Source organism: Kogia breviceps, chromosome 10 (assembly GCF_026419965.1).
Source record: "Kogia breviceps isolate mKogBre1 chromosome 10, mKogBre1 haplotype 1, whole genome shotgun sequence".
Taxonomy (NCBI): domain Eukaryota; kingdom Metazoa; phylum Chordata; class Mammalia; order Artiodactyla; family Physeteridae; genus Kogia; species Kogia breviceps.
Genome location: NC_081319.1, coordinates 41,826,906 through 41,843,702, shown reverse-complemented (window position 1 = coordinate 41,843,702; position 16,797 = coordinate 41,826,906). Strand labels below are relative to the sequence as shown.

Here is a 16,797-nt window from a genome sequence, read left to right as displayed (position 1 = left end):
TAATAATAATCCACCTACCCCCCCACAGCTATTTTGATTATTTGCCTGTTGCCTTTTATATGTACATATAATTTCATGCTATTGCAATCTTCGTTTATACACTTTATGTTCTCTTCATTTTTATAAACATTTGTCTGTGATTCTATCTGGTATCCAAAACTAGTTTTAATGACTACATAATAATCTATTGTGTAAATGGACTACAATTTATTCAAAATATCCTTCATGTGTCAAACATTTAGATTGTTCCCATTTCTTGTTTTTCTACTACAATAACAATGCCGCAGTGAACACCTTTGTGCACATTATGTATTGGACCTTTTCCCCTTAGGGTAAATTCCCAGGATTAAAACTACTGGATCAAAGCCATGTGTATCTTGATGGTTTCTGTTATATATAAAACTTATTAAAGCAAGTTACATTGCATCATCAATGAATAAGCGCTCCAGCAATGAATAAGGTTCACTGCAAATTCACTAGCATTGAGTATCATCATTACATTTTTTTGATAATTAAAATGGCATTTCAAACTTAAATATATTTTCTAAAGAAGGGTCTCCAATTCTAAATATTTTTCAATTCAGTTTTGCAACACTCATTAAAATTTTATACTGGTGAATGTGAAATTATGAGGTATCAATTACCTCATACCATTTACCACAGTATAAATGAAGGTTGCATATATATTTAGCTGGACCTGGCCAGAAAAGAATGGCAGGGAGAGGGCTCCTCTCCTTCTGAGTCCAGGAATTGTGAGAAAAGAGACTATGGAAGGAAGCAGTCACATCTGTGTACCCCTCTCTCTCCCATCCAGGCTTTGACCAGAGTTGGGGGGTGTGGAGGGCTGTTTGATAAATTGGAGGTACCCCCAAAGGATGTCTCTCTGCAAGGAACCTCCTTACCCACATGGGGTGGCTAGCACAGTTAAGCTGGTGGTCAGGCAGAAAAAAGATCTGGTTTGCAGTCTTGCGTGTCCCTTGGTTTGTACATGGCATGGACATGGAGTCAAGGAGGAGCATGTCTGCCTGGGCACCTGCCAGTTCAGAAGAAAGAGCATAGCCTGGGCCAGAAACCTGATGGAGATTTGGTTCTCCATTCCAGCCAGAGCCGAGGGAACACTCCATCACCTGGGAGACGTCACTGTGCCTGGGGAGGACTGGGAATGAATCGATCCTGAAGCCATTAGCTACAAACCATTGCAGCAGATGCCAGCACAAGGCTCAGGGTTGGGACTAGGGTGACCCGCCTCAGCAGACACAAGCCACGTAAATCAAGAACCAACAGGAGATTAGGGTGCCCCCTTCTCCCTCCGTCCACGCATCGAGTCATGCTGGCCCTTCCCCCATATCTCCACTGCCATCTTAGAAAGAACCAATGAGAGAAGACAAGGAACCGAAATTATAAGCTGGCATCAGAGGATGAGTAAAACCTAGTCATCATTCAAATCAACAGATGGATCAGACTAAATTTAAACCACTTAGGACTAAAATTTGTGAATACTTTTTCCTGCTACCCAGCAGGTGGGAAGCTAGTAACAGAGATCCAGATAGTTTTGGAGACTAAAGAAACTTCATTTACAGTGCACAGTTGAGTTGTACTGTGAGCAATTTTAGTGAACCAGCTAAAGGAGTATGATCTCAATTTTTGTAAAACTTAGTATCTGCATATGCATATCTACATAGAGAAATGTTATTGGTGGTAAACTCATCATGGTGAGATTTGGGATGGTTGTCACTCTGTGTGTGTGTGTGTGTGTGTGTGTGTGTGTGTGCGCGCGCGTGCACACCTTTCTTTATTGTTGATGTTGTTTACTATTACTGTATCATTTTTCTAAACTGTAAGGACTGTGATTAGGACTGCAGACAGGTAAAAAACCCTATCTGTTTTTGTGTCTCTGACCCCATGTAACTAGTAATCAACAACTTGGCTTCTGACTCTACAGAACCTGCTTGCTTCCCTGTGCTTTGCAGTCTAGGCACCCCCCCCACCAAGATTCTATAATCTTATACTGATCATGTTGGATTTATGGAAGTGACACATGAATTAAAGACGATCCTCAAGTTGAACAAAACTTCAGTGAAATTTTTTTAAAAGTCTGATGTGTTTTTAGATCAGTCTGGGAGAAAAGGAAGGAATATACAAATAATTAATGGTGAGTAGAAGCTCTGTTTGTTTCTTGCTTTAGACATTAAGATTTAGAGAGACACTCATGATTGAAAATGCATAACAGACAAAATGACGGGTATTTTTTCTCAGCTGCTGTGGATTTTGCCATTAGGAATAAGAATGCTGATAAGATCATACAAATCAGTTGTTCCTCAATTCCATTTTTCACCTCAAAAGCCTGAAGGTGTCACTTATCAGTAGATGATGTACCAGGACAGAGCTATGAAAATAGATCAAGTTCTATCCAACAGTCCCTACTTTTTCCTGATTTCATATGAAATGGCTTCTCATTGCCTTTCTTTCACTTCTGCTTCCTACCAATTTTACAGTTTTTTTCTAATTTAAAATGTGATCTCATGTAGACTGTCTGATTTGATGCTCACCACAACCTTGGGTGCTACCATGATCCTTATTTTAGAGATGAGTAAACGAGGCTCAGAGTTAAAGGCCCATCCAAGTCCTATTGCTGGCAAGCAGAACAGCCAGGAACAGCCCCTGTGTCTCCCCTCTCTACTCTCACCTGGACTACACAGAACCCTGACAGGTGCTGACCTCTGGGGTCCCAGTATTCTCTTAAGAAGCAAAGACAATCCTTGCCATTGGCTCCAATTATTGTAGTTCGAAGACTTGCCTTGAGAAATGCCTGGTGACCTACATTCATGACCTCACATTTGTGCCTTTATAGAAAGGAGAAAGTCAGTAGGACTCCTTCTGAGGAGGCAGTGCAGGGATTAAATGCCCTTCATGGACTCCTCCCTTGTCTGTTTTTCCTTCTTCTCCAGCCAAGTCTGTAATCTTAAGAAAAGCAGACACTGGCCCTAGGGATCCTGCTCTAAAAAATATCAAATCTAATATGAAGTCCCATTGGCCTATGTTCAGCTCCTTGATGAAGGAGAAGCTCTAAGGGGTTTGCTCTTGTCACATGACTGGCTTATGTCATGAACAGGAAAAGGGAATGCTGCTTATAATTATTACAATAGTTAGTAACTATTATAATAGCTAAGTCTTCAAAAGTTAAAGATCATCCCAGCTTACCCTTCCCCCTCCCCATGTCCTCAAGTCCATTCTCTACATCTGCATCTTTATTCCTATCCTGTCCCTAGGTTCTTCAGACCTTTTTTTTTTTTTAGATTCCATGTATATGTATTAGCATATGGTATTTGTTTTTCTCTTTCTGACTTAATTCACTCTGTATGACAGACTCTAGGTCCATCCACCTCACTACAAATAACTCAGTTTCGTTTCTTCTTATGGCTGAGTAATGTTCCATTGTATATATGTGCCACATCTTCTTTATCCATTCATCTGTCGATGGACACTTAGGTTGCTTCCATGTCCTGGCTATTGTAAATAGTGCTGCAATGAACACTGTGGTACATGACTCTTTTTGAATTATGGTTTTCTCGGGGTATATGCCCAATAGTGGGATTGCTGGGTCATAGAGAGTGGCAAGGACATATATACACTACCAAATGTAAAACAGATGGCTAGTGGGAAGGAGCCACATAGCACAGGGAGATCAGCTCAGTGCTTTGTATCCACCTAGAGGGGCGGGATAGGGAGGGTGGGAGGGAGACGCAAGAGGGAGGGGATATGGGGATATATGTATATGTATAGCTGATTCACTTTGTTGTACAGCAGAAACTAACACAACAATGTACAGCAATTATACTCCAATAAAGATGTAAGAAAAAAAAAGTTTAAAATCACTGCACTTGAACTAGGGATGAAAGAACTGGACATAGACACTGAAGATCTAGCCTGAACTTTTGCAATTACTTACTAGAGGATTTTAGGCTAATTACTAAATTTCTTTAAGGTTCAATCTCCCCGTTAGCTATGATGAACAGCGCATTGTTATGGAGTCATGGAGAGGGGGTAGTTATTTCTAATGATAATAATCACTATTATCATTATTATCACTATTATTATTATTAGCACTTGGTTTTTAAATAGGTAAGATGATTTTGAAAGTCATGTATAAACCATAACACATAAAATACAAAATACCTTAAAAGATACAGTAATAATAAAATTAGTATAATATTATTGTTATCATTACCCAACCTGTCTCTTGCCGTTTTGTATTTCTTCCTTCAAATGCTTTCTGAAAGCAACACGCCCACTCTTCACCACCACCCACAACTCTTCTGTTTCCTTTCCCATCCCGGATCATGCTGACTTTCAAAACGTTAGATCTTTCACTTCTGAGATCTCCCCCCATAGCATCTCTGATATACCTTTGGAAATACATGCTGAGGAATGTATAGGCTGTTTATCCCATGTGGTGTTATTAAGTAAATGTATAAACCACCTGGTGTGGGTCACAAGGGGTGATCATGGCTAATTGTGGGGTTGCTTTTTCCTTCTTCTATCACAGGGACAAGGAAAATGGCGACCTCAGTCGATGGGACTGAGACTGTAGGTGAAGCTGCTGGGACCACACCCTATGACTATGAGGGGGCACTGCCATGTGAAAAAAGCAACATCAAGGAGCTGGGGGCTCAGTTCCTGCCCCCACTGTATTCCCTGGTGTTCACGGTTGGTCTGCTGGGCAATGTAGTGGTGGTGGTGATCCTCACAAAATACAATAAGCTCCGGGTTATGACCAACATCTACCTGCTCAATTTGGCCATTTCGGACTTGCTCTTCTTATTCACTCTGCCATTCTGGATTCACTATGTTGGGTGGAATGAGTGGGTTTTTGGCCACCATATGTGTAAGTTGCTCTCTGGGCTCTATTACATGGGCTTGTACAGTGAGATCTTCTTCATCATACTCCTGACCATAGACCGGTATCTGGCCATTGTTCACGCTGTGTTTGCCCTTCGAGCCCGGACGGTCACTTTTGGTATCGTCACCAGCATCTTCACCTGGGGCCTGGCAGGGTTAGCAGCCCTCCCTGAATTTATCTTCCATGAGTCCCAAGAGGATTCTGAACAGACTTCCTGCAGTCCTCTTTACCCATATAATGGAGAAAACACCTGGAAGTGTTTCCATGCTCTGAGGATGAACATCTTGGGTCTCGCTCTGCCTCTGCTTGTTATGGCCGTCTGCTACTCAGGAATAGTTAAAACACTGCTGAGATGCCCCAGTAAAAAAAAATATAAGGCCATCCGGCTCATTTTTGTCATCATGGTGGTCTTCTTTGTTTTCTGGACACCCTACAACCTGGTTGTCCTTCTCTCAACTTTTCAAATGCACCTGGAGGCAGACTGTGAGCAGAGCAGAAAGCTGGACCTGGCCATGCTGGTGACGGAGATGATCGCCTACACCCACTGCTGTGTCAACCCCGTGATCTATGCCTTCGTTGGTGAGAGGTTCCAGAAGCACCTCCGCCACTTTTTCTACAGGCATGTGGCCATCTACCTTGGAAAATTCATCCCATTTCTTCCTAGTGAAAAACGGGAAAGATCCAGCTCTGTCTCCCCATCAACAGGGGAGCAGGAACTCTCTGCTGTATTTTAGGTCAGATGCAGAACATTGCCTAAAGAAGATGGACGGGGCAGATGAAGCAAACAGATCAACCTCTGCACCAGTCCTCTGAACTTCCAGCACAACACTGAAGTTCTTAAAGACATTAAAATATATATCCAATGGTAGCAGTATATCTATGCACCCCAAAGTCATTACCAAAGGTCAGCAGCTGGGCAGTGACTTATTGTCAAACCTGAGAAGTAGAGCTTTGCTTGATTCTTTCAAGAGTTAAATATATTTTAATGCAACTGAATGTTACACAGTTACTATGTGCAGCTACACACAGGTAAAGCTTTTTATATCTTAAACCTTAACTTCAGCCAGTTATTGATATAAATGAAACACACTTCACAAAATACAATAAATCAATTACATTATTTCTTAATGTGCCTAGCTCTTTCCTTGCTTGATGAAAAGACTTGTAAAAAATTTATGCGTATGTACTCTCAAGCACCATAATGGCAGGTCACACCTGTTTTGAATATTCTTAATAATGAACAGATCTCCTATTCACACTGAATGACCACATTTCCCATGAGCTACTTGACAGAAGAAAAGCAATTTGGTATTTTCAATATAGAGAATAAAGGCCCTGCTCATAGAAACTTCTCAAGAGTCCTGAAATGTGCAGACACTGTCCTCTTTTACACCAGTCTCACTGTTCATCCAGTAACTGTGTGTTAGGTGATACAGACAGGATGCACAAACACTGCCTTAGGTTAAGTGAAGGATGCAAAACTGTGTAAGACAAACACAATCCTTGCCCCCACGAAACCTTCCCTGTAGTAGAGGATGTTTAAGACAGAAACAAATAACTTTAGTGCAAAGAGGAACACACTCGATGCTACGCCTGGGCCAGGAAGAAAAAGACCATTTCCAGCTGGAGTCTGAGGGAGGAAGACTTCATGGAGGAAGGGGCTTTTGAGTAGGTCTCTGAAGGAGGGACAGGATTTAGAAAGGGAGAGGGTTGGGGGGAAGGCACCCTAAGCCAATGTATGCCCAATACAAAGGTGAGTGGGGAAGGCACCAACATGTGTGGATGGCAGGGTGAGGTGGGAAGGCTGGGATGGGGGGTGATTTTCAGGCAGAGCATCTTGGGCTTTATCGGGAAGGCAAGGGGAACAAAGCAGTCAAAATGGTGTGTCAGGAAGATAAATCTGGTATCACACAGAGGAAGGAGTAGAGCAGGGGTCCCCAACCCCCGGGCCATGGACCGGTACCAGTCCACGGCCTGTTAGGAACCAGGCTGCAAGCAGGAGGTGAGCAGCTCCGCATCGCTCACATTACTGCCTGAACCGCCCCTCCCCCTCCCCCCGCCACTGGTCCATAGAAAAACTGTCTTCCATGAAACTGGCCCCTTGTGCCAACAAGGTTGGGGACCCCTGGAGTACAGGCCCCAGAACCAGGCAGGGAGGTAAGTTAGGAGACAAATGCAAGTGTGGAGGCAAGGAAAAGATCAATGGCTGATCAAGAGAGGTGCCAAGAACATGCCAAGAAGAACTTAGACAAGAGACAGTGTGAAGGAATAGTTAAAGCACCAGGAGCAGTATATGGGTGATTGGAAAAAACAAAGGGCAAAACAGAATGTATGTTAAAAAAAAAAAAAAAAAAAAAAGGAGACACTTGCTTAGATGCACTGACCATCCTCTTTAAGGATACAAAAGAAAGAAGTAACAGATGTCATCTTTAGGGAGGGGCGTGCATAGAGAATAGAAGGAGGGATCTTTCTCTGAATACCCTTCTGTGTCTTTTAGATTTTGAAACATGGCAACACATTTTTCAAAAAAAACCAACACTTTAGAATTATGTAAAAAAATGAAAGGCTAGACTACTACTCAGATGTGGAATCCATTCTAGCCATAAGGAGATTAGAAGCCTCTGCCATGAATTAACTCTGTGACCTGGTTAGATTATCTCTAAGCCCCCTTACAGCCCAAGTAAACTCTGATCTTGCTAAAGTTTTAGAAGCCGGATGCTCAAAGTCTACAAAATATATTGTAAAAAAAAAAGGAGGTTGGGGCATGACAGACAATTCCACAGCATCACCTCCTACTGGCCATGAGACCAAGTTCATTTTCCATCGTTCACTAAGGTATACTCAAGTTTCCTGTGTTCATTCATTCATCTGCTCACTTATCATTCATTCATTCAGTAAACATTTGCTAAGCACCTGCCATGTTCTCAGCTAAGTCCCTCAGGAAGCTCACTGTCAGACTGAATTGGACACTGTTCTGTCCTACACTGCCCAAGATCAAAATCATGTCTTAAAAAGAAAACTGCCAATACCTAAATTCAACCCAAATGAGAGAGACTTCCACTGTGAAGACCAGAAAACATTCCATTTCCAGAACATTTCACATCCTAATCAAATGCTTGGAGAAGGGATGTACATGCTCTCGGCCTTCCATGCCATCCAGCCTTGACTGCTAGTGAATGGCCTTAATTTTTCTTACCTTCACCCCTGTCTGAAAGGTCTTACCTCAATCCAACCCTACACGGGCAGCACAGGATGTGAACTTTGTAACACTAAACCATGCAACATGAACCTCAGTTTGGCTAGGAAACTTTGAAGTTACTTTTTCTCTTTTTTGTGGTTCAGCCAAAATGTAAACAAAGCAATCATTTAAAAACTATACATCACACTGGTTCTCTCTTGCATTGTGAAGTACTGTTTGCCCTTAGGTAATCACAAGTGCAGGATACAGGTGATAGCTCATACTCCCCTGATCCCTGAAAGCTTTTAGGAGTTCCGTGACCGACACAAAACTGCACATAACCAAATCACACATTCAGTGTGTTCCAACCGTGTTCCCCAGCCTCATGCTGTCCGATGCAACTCTCTACGATAGAAAAGTTCTACATCTATGTGGTCCAATATAATCACCACTGATCATATGCCGCTATTGAGCACCTGAAATGTGGCTAGTGAGATTGAGGAACTGAATTTTTTACTCCGATTCAATTTTAACTGAAATAGCCAACATGTGGCTAGTGGCTACTGTATGTGGTTAGTGGTACAGCACTAGTCCCTTTAAACTTGCCTCTTCATATCAACTCTGCCTAGGCATCAAGCTTCCTGTAGTCAGCAATCGCGTCTTGAACACTGTGCAACGGGCTGAGGAAAATGCCAGTGATGCAAAGATGAATAAGATTCATTTCTAGAAAACTCACCATTCAGTGGAAAAGATCCATCTGACTCAAATGACTATAATGAAATGTGACAGGTGCCCAAAGGCCCCTCAGCAGAAAGTAGAATGCAGTCACTGAAGAAAGTTACACAGAGAAAGTGATATTCTGCTTAGGCTGGGTTCCCCCAAAAGCAGTTCCTGAGCAAGAAGTGGAGAGCAAAGAGTTTATTCGAAAGGAAACTCCAGGAGGGAGTGGGGAAGTACAACAGAAGAGGAAGATGCCAATAAAGGGTACATTACAAAGTACCTTCCACTGGGGTGACTGGAGCTCAAAACCACTAGAAAACTCTGGGAAACAGTGTAACTCACACTCCTCAGTTATCCCATTCGAGGGGGAAGACAGTTGGGGTATTAACACTCCACTCCTGTTGGTCATTGGCTGATTGGCGCTTAATTCCTCAGGATTTCCAGCCTGCCTGGCTCTCAAGAGGCCTTCCAGCTTTGAGGAAAGCTCCCCAGCAACAAGATGCAGATACTGGATGTTGGACGCCAGCTAGGCAAACTCAGTTAAGGCTTGAGGGATAAAGCATTTGCTACATGTTTGAACAACTTTTTCGTGAACCAAAGGGTGGAAGTGAGAGCACTGTCTACACTAGAGAGAGCCTGCTGTGTTGAAAACTAGGGTGACCTTGACAGTGGCAGGTGACCTTGAACACACCTCAGTGTTGACTTCCCTGCTGCTCTTTTTTTGTTGAGCATCATAATCTGCTGGTTTAAAAAATATGATCCTTTTCCAGCTTGAGTTTCTGAGGTTTTCAGAATTCCAAGGGTAAAATTCTAAAGTCTTCACATCTTCTGGACAAAGCAGGTTTATGTCCTCCACAGGCTATGGGCTTTCAATCACTGAGATTTTCTTCCCTTTCTGCCCAGATAAATCCCCAGTATAGTTAAGGTCACCATTTCTCTTTCTCTATTCACGGATCTAATCCAAGGGTCAGTGAACTGTGACCCATGGGCCAAATGCAGCCCACTGCCTGCTCTGTAAAGAGTTTCACTGGAGCACAGCCATGCTTGTTTGTTTATGAATTGTCTGGCTGCTTTTGTGTTACAACAAAGTCGAGTAATTGTGACAGAGACCGTACAGCCCACAAATCCTCAAGTATTTACTTTCTTATCTTTACAGAAGTTTCCTGATCCCTGATAATCTATGCCCTACAGGATGTGGGGCTCTGATATGCATAGCCATGATGAGGGATACCAGATTTGGGGGGGGCAGGGGGAAACTAAGGATGTGAGGTCTGTGGACAAGCTGCTTAAATCCCCAGGTTAGTTCTAGCTTGACCCTGGATGCAGTTCTAAACAACCAAACCAGGGCTAGATGGTGTAGTAGTCAAATGCTGCTCACTAATGCAAAATGCTATCAGTCTGTACCAACATAGTACATTGGAAGTTTTAACTGGGGCAGCCAGACCCCACAGATGCTGTATTCCAAACTAGGCTATACGCAGAATTGACACAGGAATTGTTAAAACACATTTCACAACTCTTGAGACCCCTCACCTATACTGGGGACAAAGAGATTGGACTGTGAAAATTAGGGAGATACTTGAATAGGAGCTGTTTGTCGAGGGCTGCTGGTGCCACCTCTACACCAGGGACGGGAGGAAGGAAGTCATAGCGGGTGCTGTCTCTCACATCAAGCCTGATAAGGGTGATGCCAATGGGACCACGCAAGAGCTTGATACAACTCATTGAGGTTAAAGAAGATCTGACTCTCACCCAGGAAACTAGGAGAACAGAGACAGGCCAGCCAGCTGCTTTGGGGGTGGTGTAGACAAAAACTGCCACTACTTTGGGATGGATCTATGCTTTCAGAGTTGATTTTGGCAAAGAACGTGGGATTCTTTTCCATGGACCAGATGAGAAAGAGCTGAATAGAGGATTTCTAACCTTGTCCAAGAAGACTGCCTGGATGGAGCTTGTCTGTAGGATGAGAAAAATGTGTGCAGTGGACTGCCGAAACAGCAGAGTATCCCTGTTATGTTGAATGTGAATATTCCCAGGGATGTCTCCAATTACTCTACAAAAGCAGTCCTTGAGAGAAAGAATCAACTTTTACACCTGCTGGTCCCAGGGGTGGAGCTGGAGGGGAAGTCATCATTTTATGACAGGACCAGTCAAGCAAAAACTTTCCTTCCTTTCCCAGTGCCTACCAGTCAGGGGACTAGAAACCATGCTTAGCAAGTAGGGGAAGGAGTAGAAATGCCAGGGAAGAAGAGAGATAAGTAGGACAGCACCCCTCACTCCTCTCTCCTGAACGTGGTTCATCCCTCAGCCAGCTGGGAGGTGGCGGGAAGATTTAAATGTCAAATCAAGTTGAGTTTTGATATTCTTATGGGGATCAACCCTTCAATTTCTGAATTGAAACTCTCTCCTTTTAGTGAGTTCAAATGATCATGGGACATTTTTGTACCCAAGCATGATGATAAAAGTCATGGGACTGCCCAACTTTTTACTGTGGCTGTAATAACTTCAGCCTTTAATTTTTTTTGAAGAGATGTGAGACACAAAAGTAGATTCTTTCTGTTCATACCTCATAAGCCCTGTTGGTTCAACGTACTGGTGGCAAATTCAAAGACCCCAAATTTCAGCTCTTGAGGTCCACAGACGGCTTACATGAATTTGCAGGACTGTCCTGCAGGACAGGCTCTAAATGGATGTTAGAGCCCCAGATCCTGGCTGAGAAATAAGGCAGAGGGGAAAAAAGCAATGATATTTAATATATAGAGAGATATAAATACACATATGGATATTAATATGGGCTTGAATAGAGAAATACTTATTAATGCCTGTAAAATTCTACATACCTAGATTTTGCCTATTTTCAAAGTTAACCTTCCCTGGCTAAGCAAGAGCTAGTCCACTGGCCACTTCCCTATGCCATAAGAAGAGTGGTTGCCTCCTGCAATCTAGACTTTCTGAACTGAGGAAAGCCTCTCAGTTTTCAGATAGGACAAGATTCTTCCCGGCTTAGTATGGATCCTGGGAAATTGACCCCAAGCCTAAGACTGTCCCTTGCTAACACCTGTTTCAGTTACAGGTGTAGTGGGAAATGTGAACACAAGGGGGCCTTCGCATGCTACAGCTGCAGCTAGCCCTGTGCAGTCATTCAAGAAAATAGTGAAGCAGAAAATATGCCCATATGCTAGGTGGGAGGTGAGGTTTTGATGATATCACAGCAAGAAATCAGGAATGCCTATATCTGATCTTGTCCAACTGGGTTGCAAAACTCTAGGGGATGCCATTTATATCCCTAGGAATTGTGCAATACAGTGGCCACAGGAGGGAGGAACAGAGGATAGGAAACACAGTTTCACTTTGTTAGTACCAGGGCTAATTCCTAGTTCCTGGGTGTAGGGCTTTGGTAAAGCTGGTTATAGTTCAAAGTCTATGAAATTACCTTATCTCCTCTTAAACAAAAATTCAAATCTAATTCCAGGGGGCCACACACAAGCAATGGGTAGGCTGAAAACATGTGCACCAGAAGAGAGCTGCAGGATGGCAGAACCTGACTCCATGGGGCCCACCCTGATTCCACATACTGCTGCTTGGAGGGTGGAAATAGACTAGACTTGCTAGTGCATGTGTGGGATTTTTTAACACACAAAAGCCCCAACTGCTAATAAGTGTGGCCCAATCCATTTTCTGAAATCTGTAAATCAGAATAGCCACTCCTCTGACCCAGGACAAGTGAGAATGGACAGATGGACAGATGTTCTGTTCACCCTACTGTTGTTCAATCAGGATGCTGTTCATCAGTTGAACCCCAACTGGTCACACTTCTTCAACATCTGTAATTGTCCTAGTCTTTACGCAGGGAGGTAAAGGGGATGGTAAAAGAAAAACATGGTTGCTGGCCTCAAGAAGATGAGAATTTATCAAATTTGGGAGTGTGTGGGATATTCTGCTGCCCCACCCAGATCCACTCTCCACCCTGCTCTGCCCTGCTCTGTGCCTGAAAAGCTGCCCTGTATGGACCACACCAGTTTTCTCCCTTGTTCTCTGGACTAGGTCCATGCGGAACACTTACAGGAGACTGGAAGAAGGGAGGAGAGTGAGATCAGAGTATTTATTCCCCCAGCCCCCTCCCTGCAGCAGCACTGGGGGCTGGTGAAACAGCAGGTCCCATCTCTGAGTTCTGGACCTTGCCAGATCCTCCCACCCCTAGCCCCTTTCAACCTAGGGCTGGTAATAAACTCTGTTGCTCATCTCAGGGGACTGCATTCTCCCTCCACCCTGCTATCATCTTTGTATATGGTCCCTTGATTAAACTCTCCTCAGACTGCCCAATTTGAGTGTGTCATTTCCTGCTGGGACCCTGAGTGACATGAGGAGACAATATATGGCACAGGAAAACAAGTTGGCAACAAAAGAAAAAATACGGAAACTGTCAAGTAAGTGTTCAGGGAAGCCCTCCTGAAAGAGGAGGGGTGAGGATGGGTCCTAAGAACAGGAAACTACACCTCTGAGGAAAGCTGTAGGAAGGGGTTATACAAAGGCAGAGTTGAAAATGAACAGATGATGTTCAGGGAATAGAGACTAACAGTCGATGTGGATGGGAGAAATCGGCAGGTGAAGAAGCAAGGGCACTTTGATGCCTGAATTAAGAACGTGTCAAGGGTTTGGATGTACACTATTGGCAATGGGAAATAACACTGCTATAGATACCAACCAGGGCGGGGTGAGGGGGTGGTTGCTTGGTTCATAATGATTCCTACTGTGGCCATCACCACGCTCCTCTTGACTTGTTTGATCCAAGAGTGATAGATCCTAGCCTGACCTAAACTAGGCCAACTGGAATTTGAAAACTCAAATGAAGACACACAGAGATGGATGGGCGGCAATCTGTGGCTGTGGCCTAGAGAGGGGCTCCATGACCTCCTCCTGAGGTCCTTCTCACATTCTGTGAGCTGTCCAAACCACATGCATACAGTCATTCTTGGCTGAAGTTGGGGTCGTTTATAAATCAAGATAAACTGATGTGGAAATGAGTGCTAGAAAACAGGCTGCAGGCATCAGACTTCCAGGGAAATGAGACTCACATCCATATCCCAGAATGGGCAAACAGCAGCCCATGGGATAGAGCAATCGAACAATTAGTCAGGCTATCACCTTGCACTATGTGCCCACTGAGGACAGAGCCTGGCCAGGGGTGAGGGCAGGTGGCAGGAAGGTGCTGCTATTTACCAACCTAAAAGGATGAGGGATGCCAGAACCAGAGGGTAGGATGGCTGTTTCCAAAGGCACTGAGCAACTTAAAGCAAGGGGAAAAAAACCAAACACTCAAATACTGAAGTTTTCTTCTACAAGTCAGAGTGAAACAGAGCCGTTCTGTGACCATGTCGGGAGGAAAAACAAAAACAAAAACAAAACTCTTATTACTTGAAGTTTCCAGGTTACGACTGTTGGAAACCAATTCAGAGCCCGAATTGGCAGGTGTCTTAATTATAATATGAGTTGAATTCACACATTTGCCAAAAAGCATGTATGAATGTTAAGGCATTAACTGAGACAGACCAAGAACCGGCGGGAATGGGGCTATCTGGATGGACGCAGAGGACCTGGGAAACCCTGATCCTCACTGCTCTCTGGCACACTCTCATCTATACCTTTCTTTCCAAAGAAAACCATTTTTCCTTAGTATGACAAAGTTAACAGTTCACCCCATGTCCCACTCTTCAAGGCTGCTCACCTAATAAACAGGATTCAAATTCAACATGACCCAGAAGATAAAATGCAGAATCAGAGTACGGAAGAAAATTCCATAAGGAATTACAGAAATTGTTCAATACATATTATCAAAAATCTGAGTTTGGATTTTGAGTGCTTAATAAAAGTGAGAAGTGAATTTTGGACTCGGCTGAATTTACTGATACATGGACTCATCAGAAATACTGAACTCAATGGCTAAAGTTCTATGAGTTTGCTGATTGGGCGAATACAGACTTAGACCAAATGCTTGTCCATGCTAGGCAAGTGTGAAGGGCCAGGGATCCTCTGGAATAACCTAGAGGAAGACTGAACACTATACTACTAACTATACTACTAACTACTAACTACTATATTACTAACACTATACTACTAACACATGGGTTCTGATTAGTCTACCTCACTCGCTTCCTCTCTAGAGCAGAGAAGACCCTTCTCTCTTTTGTCTTGAAGACAAGATTGGAGAGGGAAGGTCATCTGGAATGGTGGTAGGAGGGGCTATAACTGAAATACAATCCTTGACATCAATGAGTAGGGAGTATATTAAGAGTGGATGTTTTACCTGCCAGAAACAACAGAGGTGTGGCCATTAAGGAAGCCAACAGGAACAGGACAGTGATCTGGGCCCAAAGAGTGATCTGACATCCAGAAAGCTCTGTGTTCATTCATCATGGGGATCCCAGGAATTAAATCATGTCTGACTTAAGAAAATTTCAAGTATGGCAAAAATCAGACCTGTCCTGATTGCTCTGGTAGAGAATGCGGTCGCTGTCCAAATTCTCAGAAGGGAGTCATTTCACAAAACCAGGGCCTCTTGAATGAAAAGGAAAACACACATCTTTGAGGAAGAGCTTTAAAATATTGCCAGTCGTGAAAACCTCTGCCCTAGCCTTTCTCGAGTGGACCCACAGCCAATTTTTCTGGAATAACAGGCACTGGGGAAAGAAATACACTTTTTAGTGGATGCCAGTTGTAAATTACAGTAATTCCAAAAGACCCAAGGAATCACTGAAGTCAGCCTCAGAGTAGGTGCTCATGAGAGTCAGGTGACAGAGTTTTGATGTGATTTTGTATCACTGTGGACTGGATAGAGCTCTGAACCTACCTTGCGATTTTTTCACCAGACCTCAAGGGCAGGGCAGGAAGAAATATACTCAGCGAAGGGTGGGATTCCCACACTGGCTTTCAGACAGTACAGAAAGGTTACTATGAGAGGACGGTCCAAGTGGAAGCCACTACAGGCATCCTGTCCTCCCAATCAAGATCAGAACATTACCCTATGAGGAAAAGAGCAGAAATCAGTGTCCCATCACAGATAAGAAAGGTGCAGACATATCAATTCCTATGATAGCACCTCCTTATAATTCTCCAGATGGCCGACATAAAAAACCAGTGGGTCTTAGAAAATTACAGTGGAATATTACAACTAAATCAGATAGTGCCTTTAACTGTATGTGTTCTTTTAAGTTTGGTTCTGTTGCTGAAGCAAATCATTACAGTCCTGGTAATCAGCATGTAGATATTCATCTAGAATAGGGGCTGTCAAATATTTCTGAAGGACAAGTTGCTGCACTGTGTTGGTTATCTATGACTGCATAACAAATTACCCCAAAACACAGTGGCTTAAAACAATAGCACTCATTTATTATCTCAGGGTCAGGAATTTGGACATGGCACAATGGGAACGGCTTGGATCTGCTCCATGATGTCTGGGTCCTCAGTCAGAAGACTCAAAGGCTGTAGCTGGAATCATCTGAAGGCTCACTCACTCATATGTCTGGCAGCTGATGGCGGCTTCCATTGGCTTACGGTCTAACTGGAACTGTTGGCCAGAACACCCACATATGCTCTCTCCATGTGACGTGGGTTTCCTCATAACACGGTGACTAGATTCCAAGGGCAAACATCCCAGGAGAGAGTGAGCCAGGCAGAAGCTGTCCCCTCTTTCTTTTTTTTTTTTTTCCCGATACTTATGCCTCTCACTGTTGTAGCCTCTCCCGCTGAGGAACACAGGCTCCGGATGCGCAGGCTCAACGGCCATGGCTCACGGGTCCAGCCGCTCCGTGGCATGCGGGATCCTCCCAGACCGGGACACGAACGCGTGTGCCCTGCATCGGCAGGCGGACTCCCAACCACTGCGCCACCAGGGAAGCTCCTGTCCCCTCTTTCTAAACTGGCCTCATGAGTCACAAAGCATCACTTCCAGCCCACATTCTAGGTGAGGATGATTAGCCTTGAAGGGAAGTATGCTAAAGAA

The 16,797-nt window shown here is 43.8% G+C and overlaps 2 protein-coding genes across 3 annotated transcripts in view; one reads left to right on the top strand and one right to left on the bottom strand.

The window, feature by feature from the left end:
- Positions 1-16,797, bottom strand: part of CCR1 (C-C motif chemokine receptor 1) — a 174,139-nt gene that overhangs the window by 44,474 nt on the left and 112,868 nt on the right. The window lies entirely within an intron of this gene.
- Positions 4,558-5,634, top strand: CCR3 (C-C motif chemokine receptor 3). Its single transcript, XM_059076678.2, has one exon. It carries the CDS (start codon positions 4,558-4,560, stop codon positions 5,632-5,634), a length of 1,077 nt encoding a protein of 358 aa, XP_058932661.2.

What these genes read in the sequence shown, in the direction of transcription:
- CCR3 (XM_059076678.2), top strand. Translation starts at nt 4,558, where the DNA reads ATGGCGACCTCAGTCGATGGGACTGAGACTGTAGGTGAAGCTGCTGGG.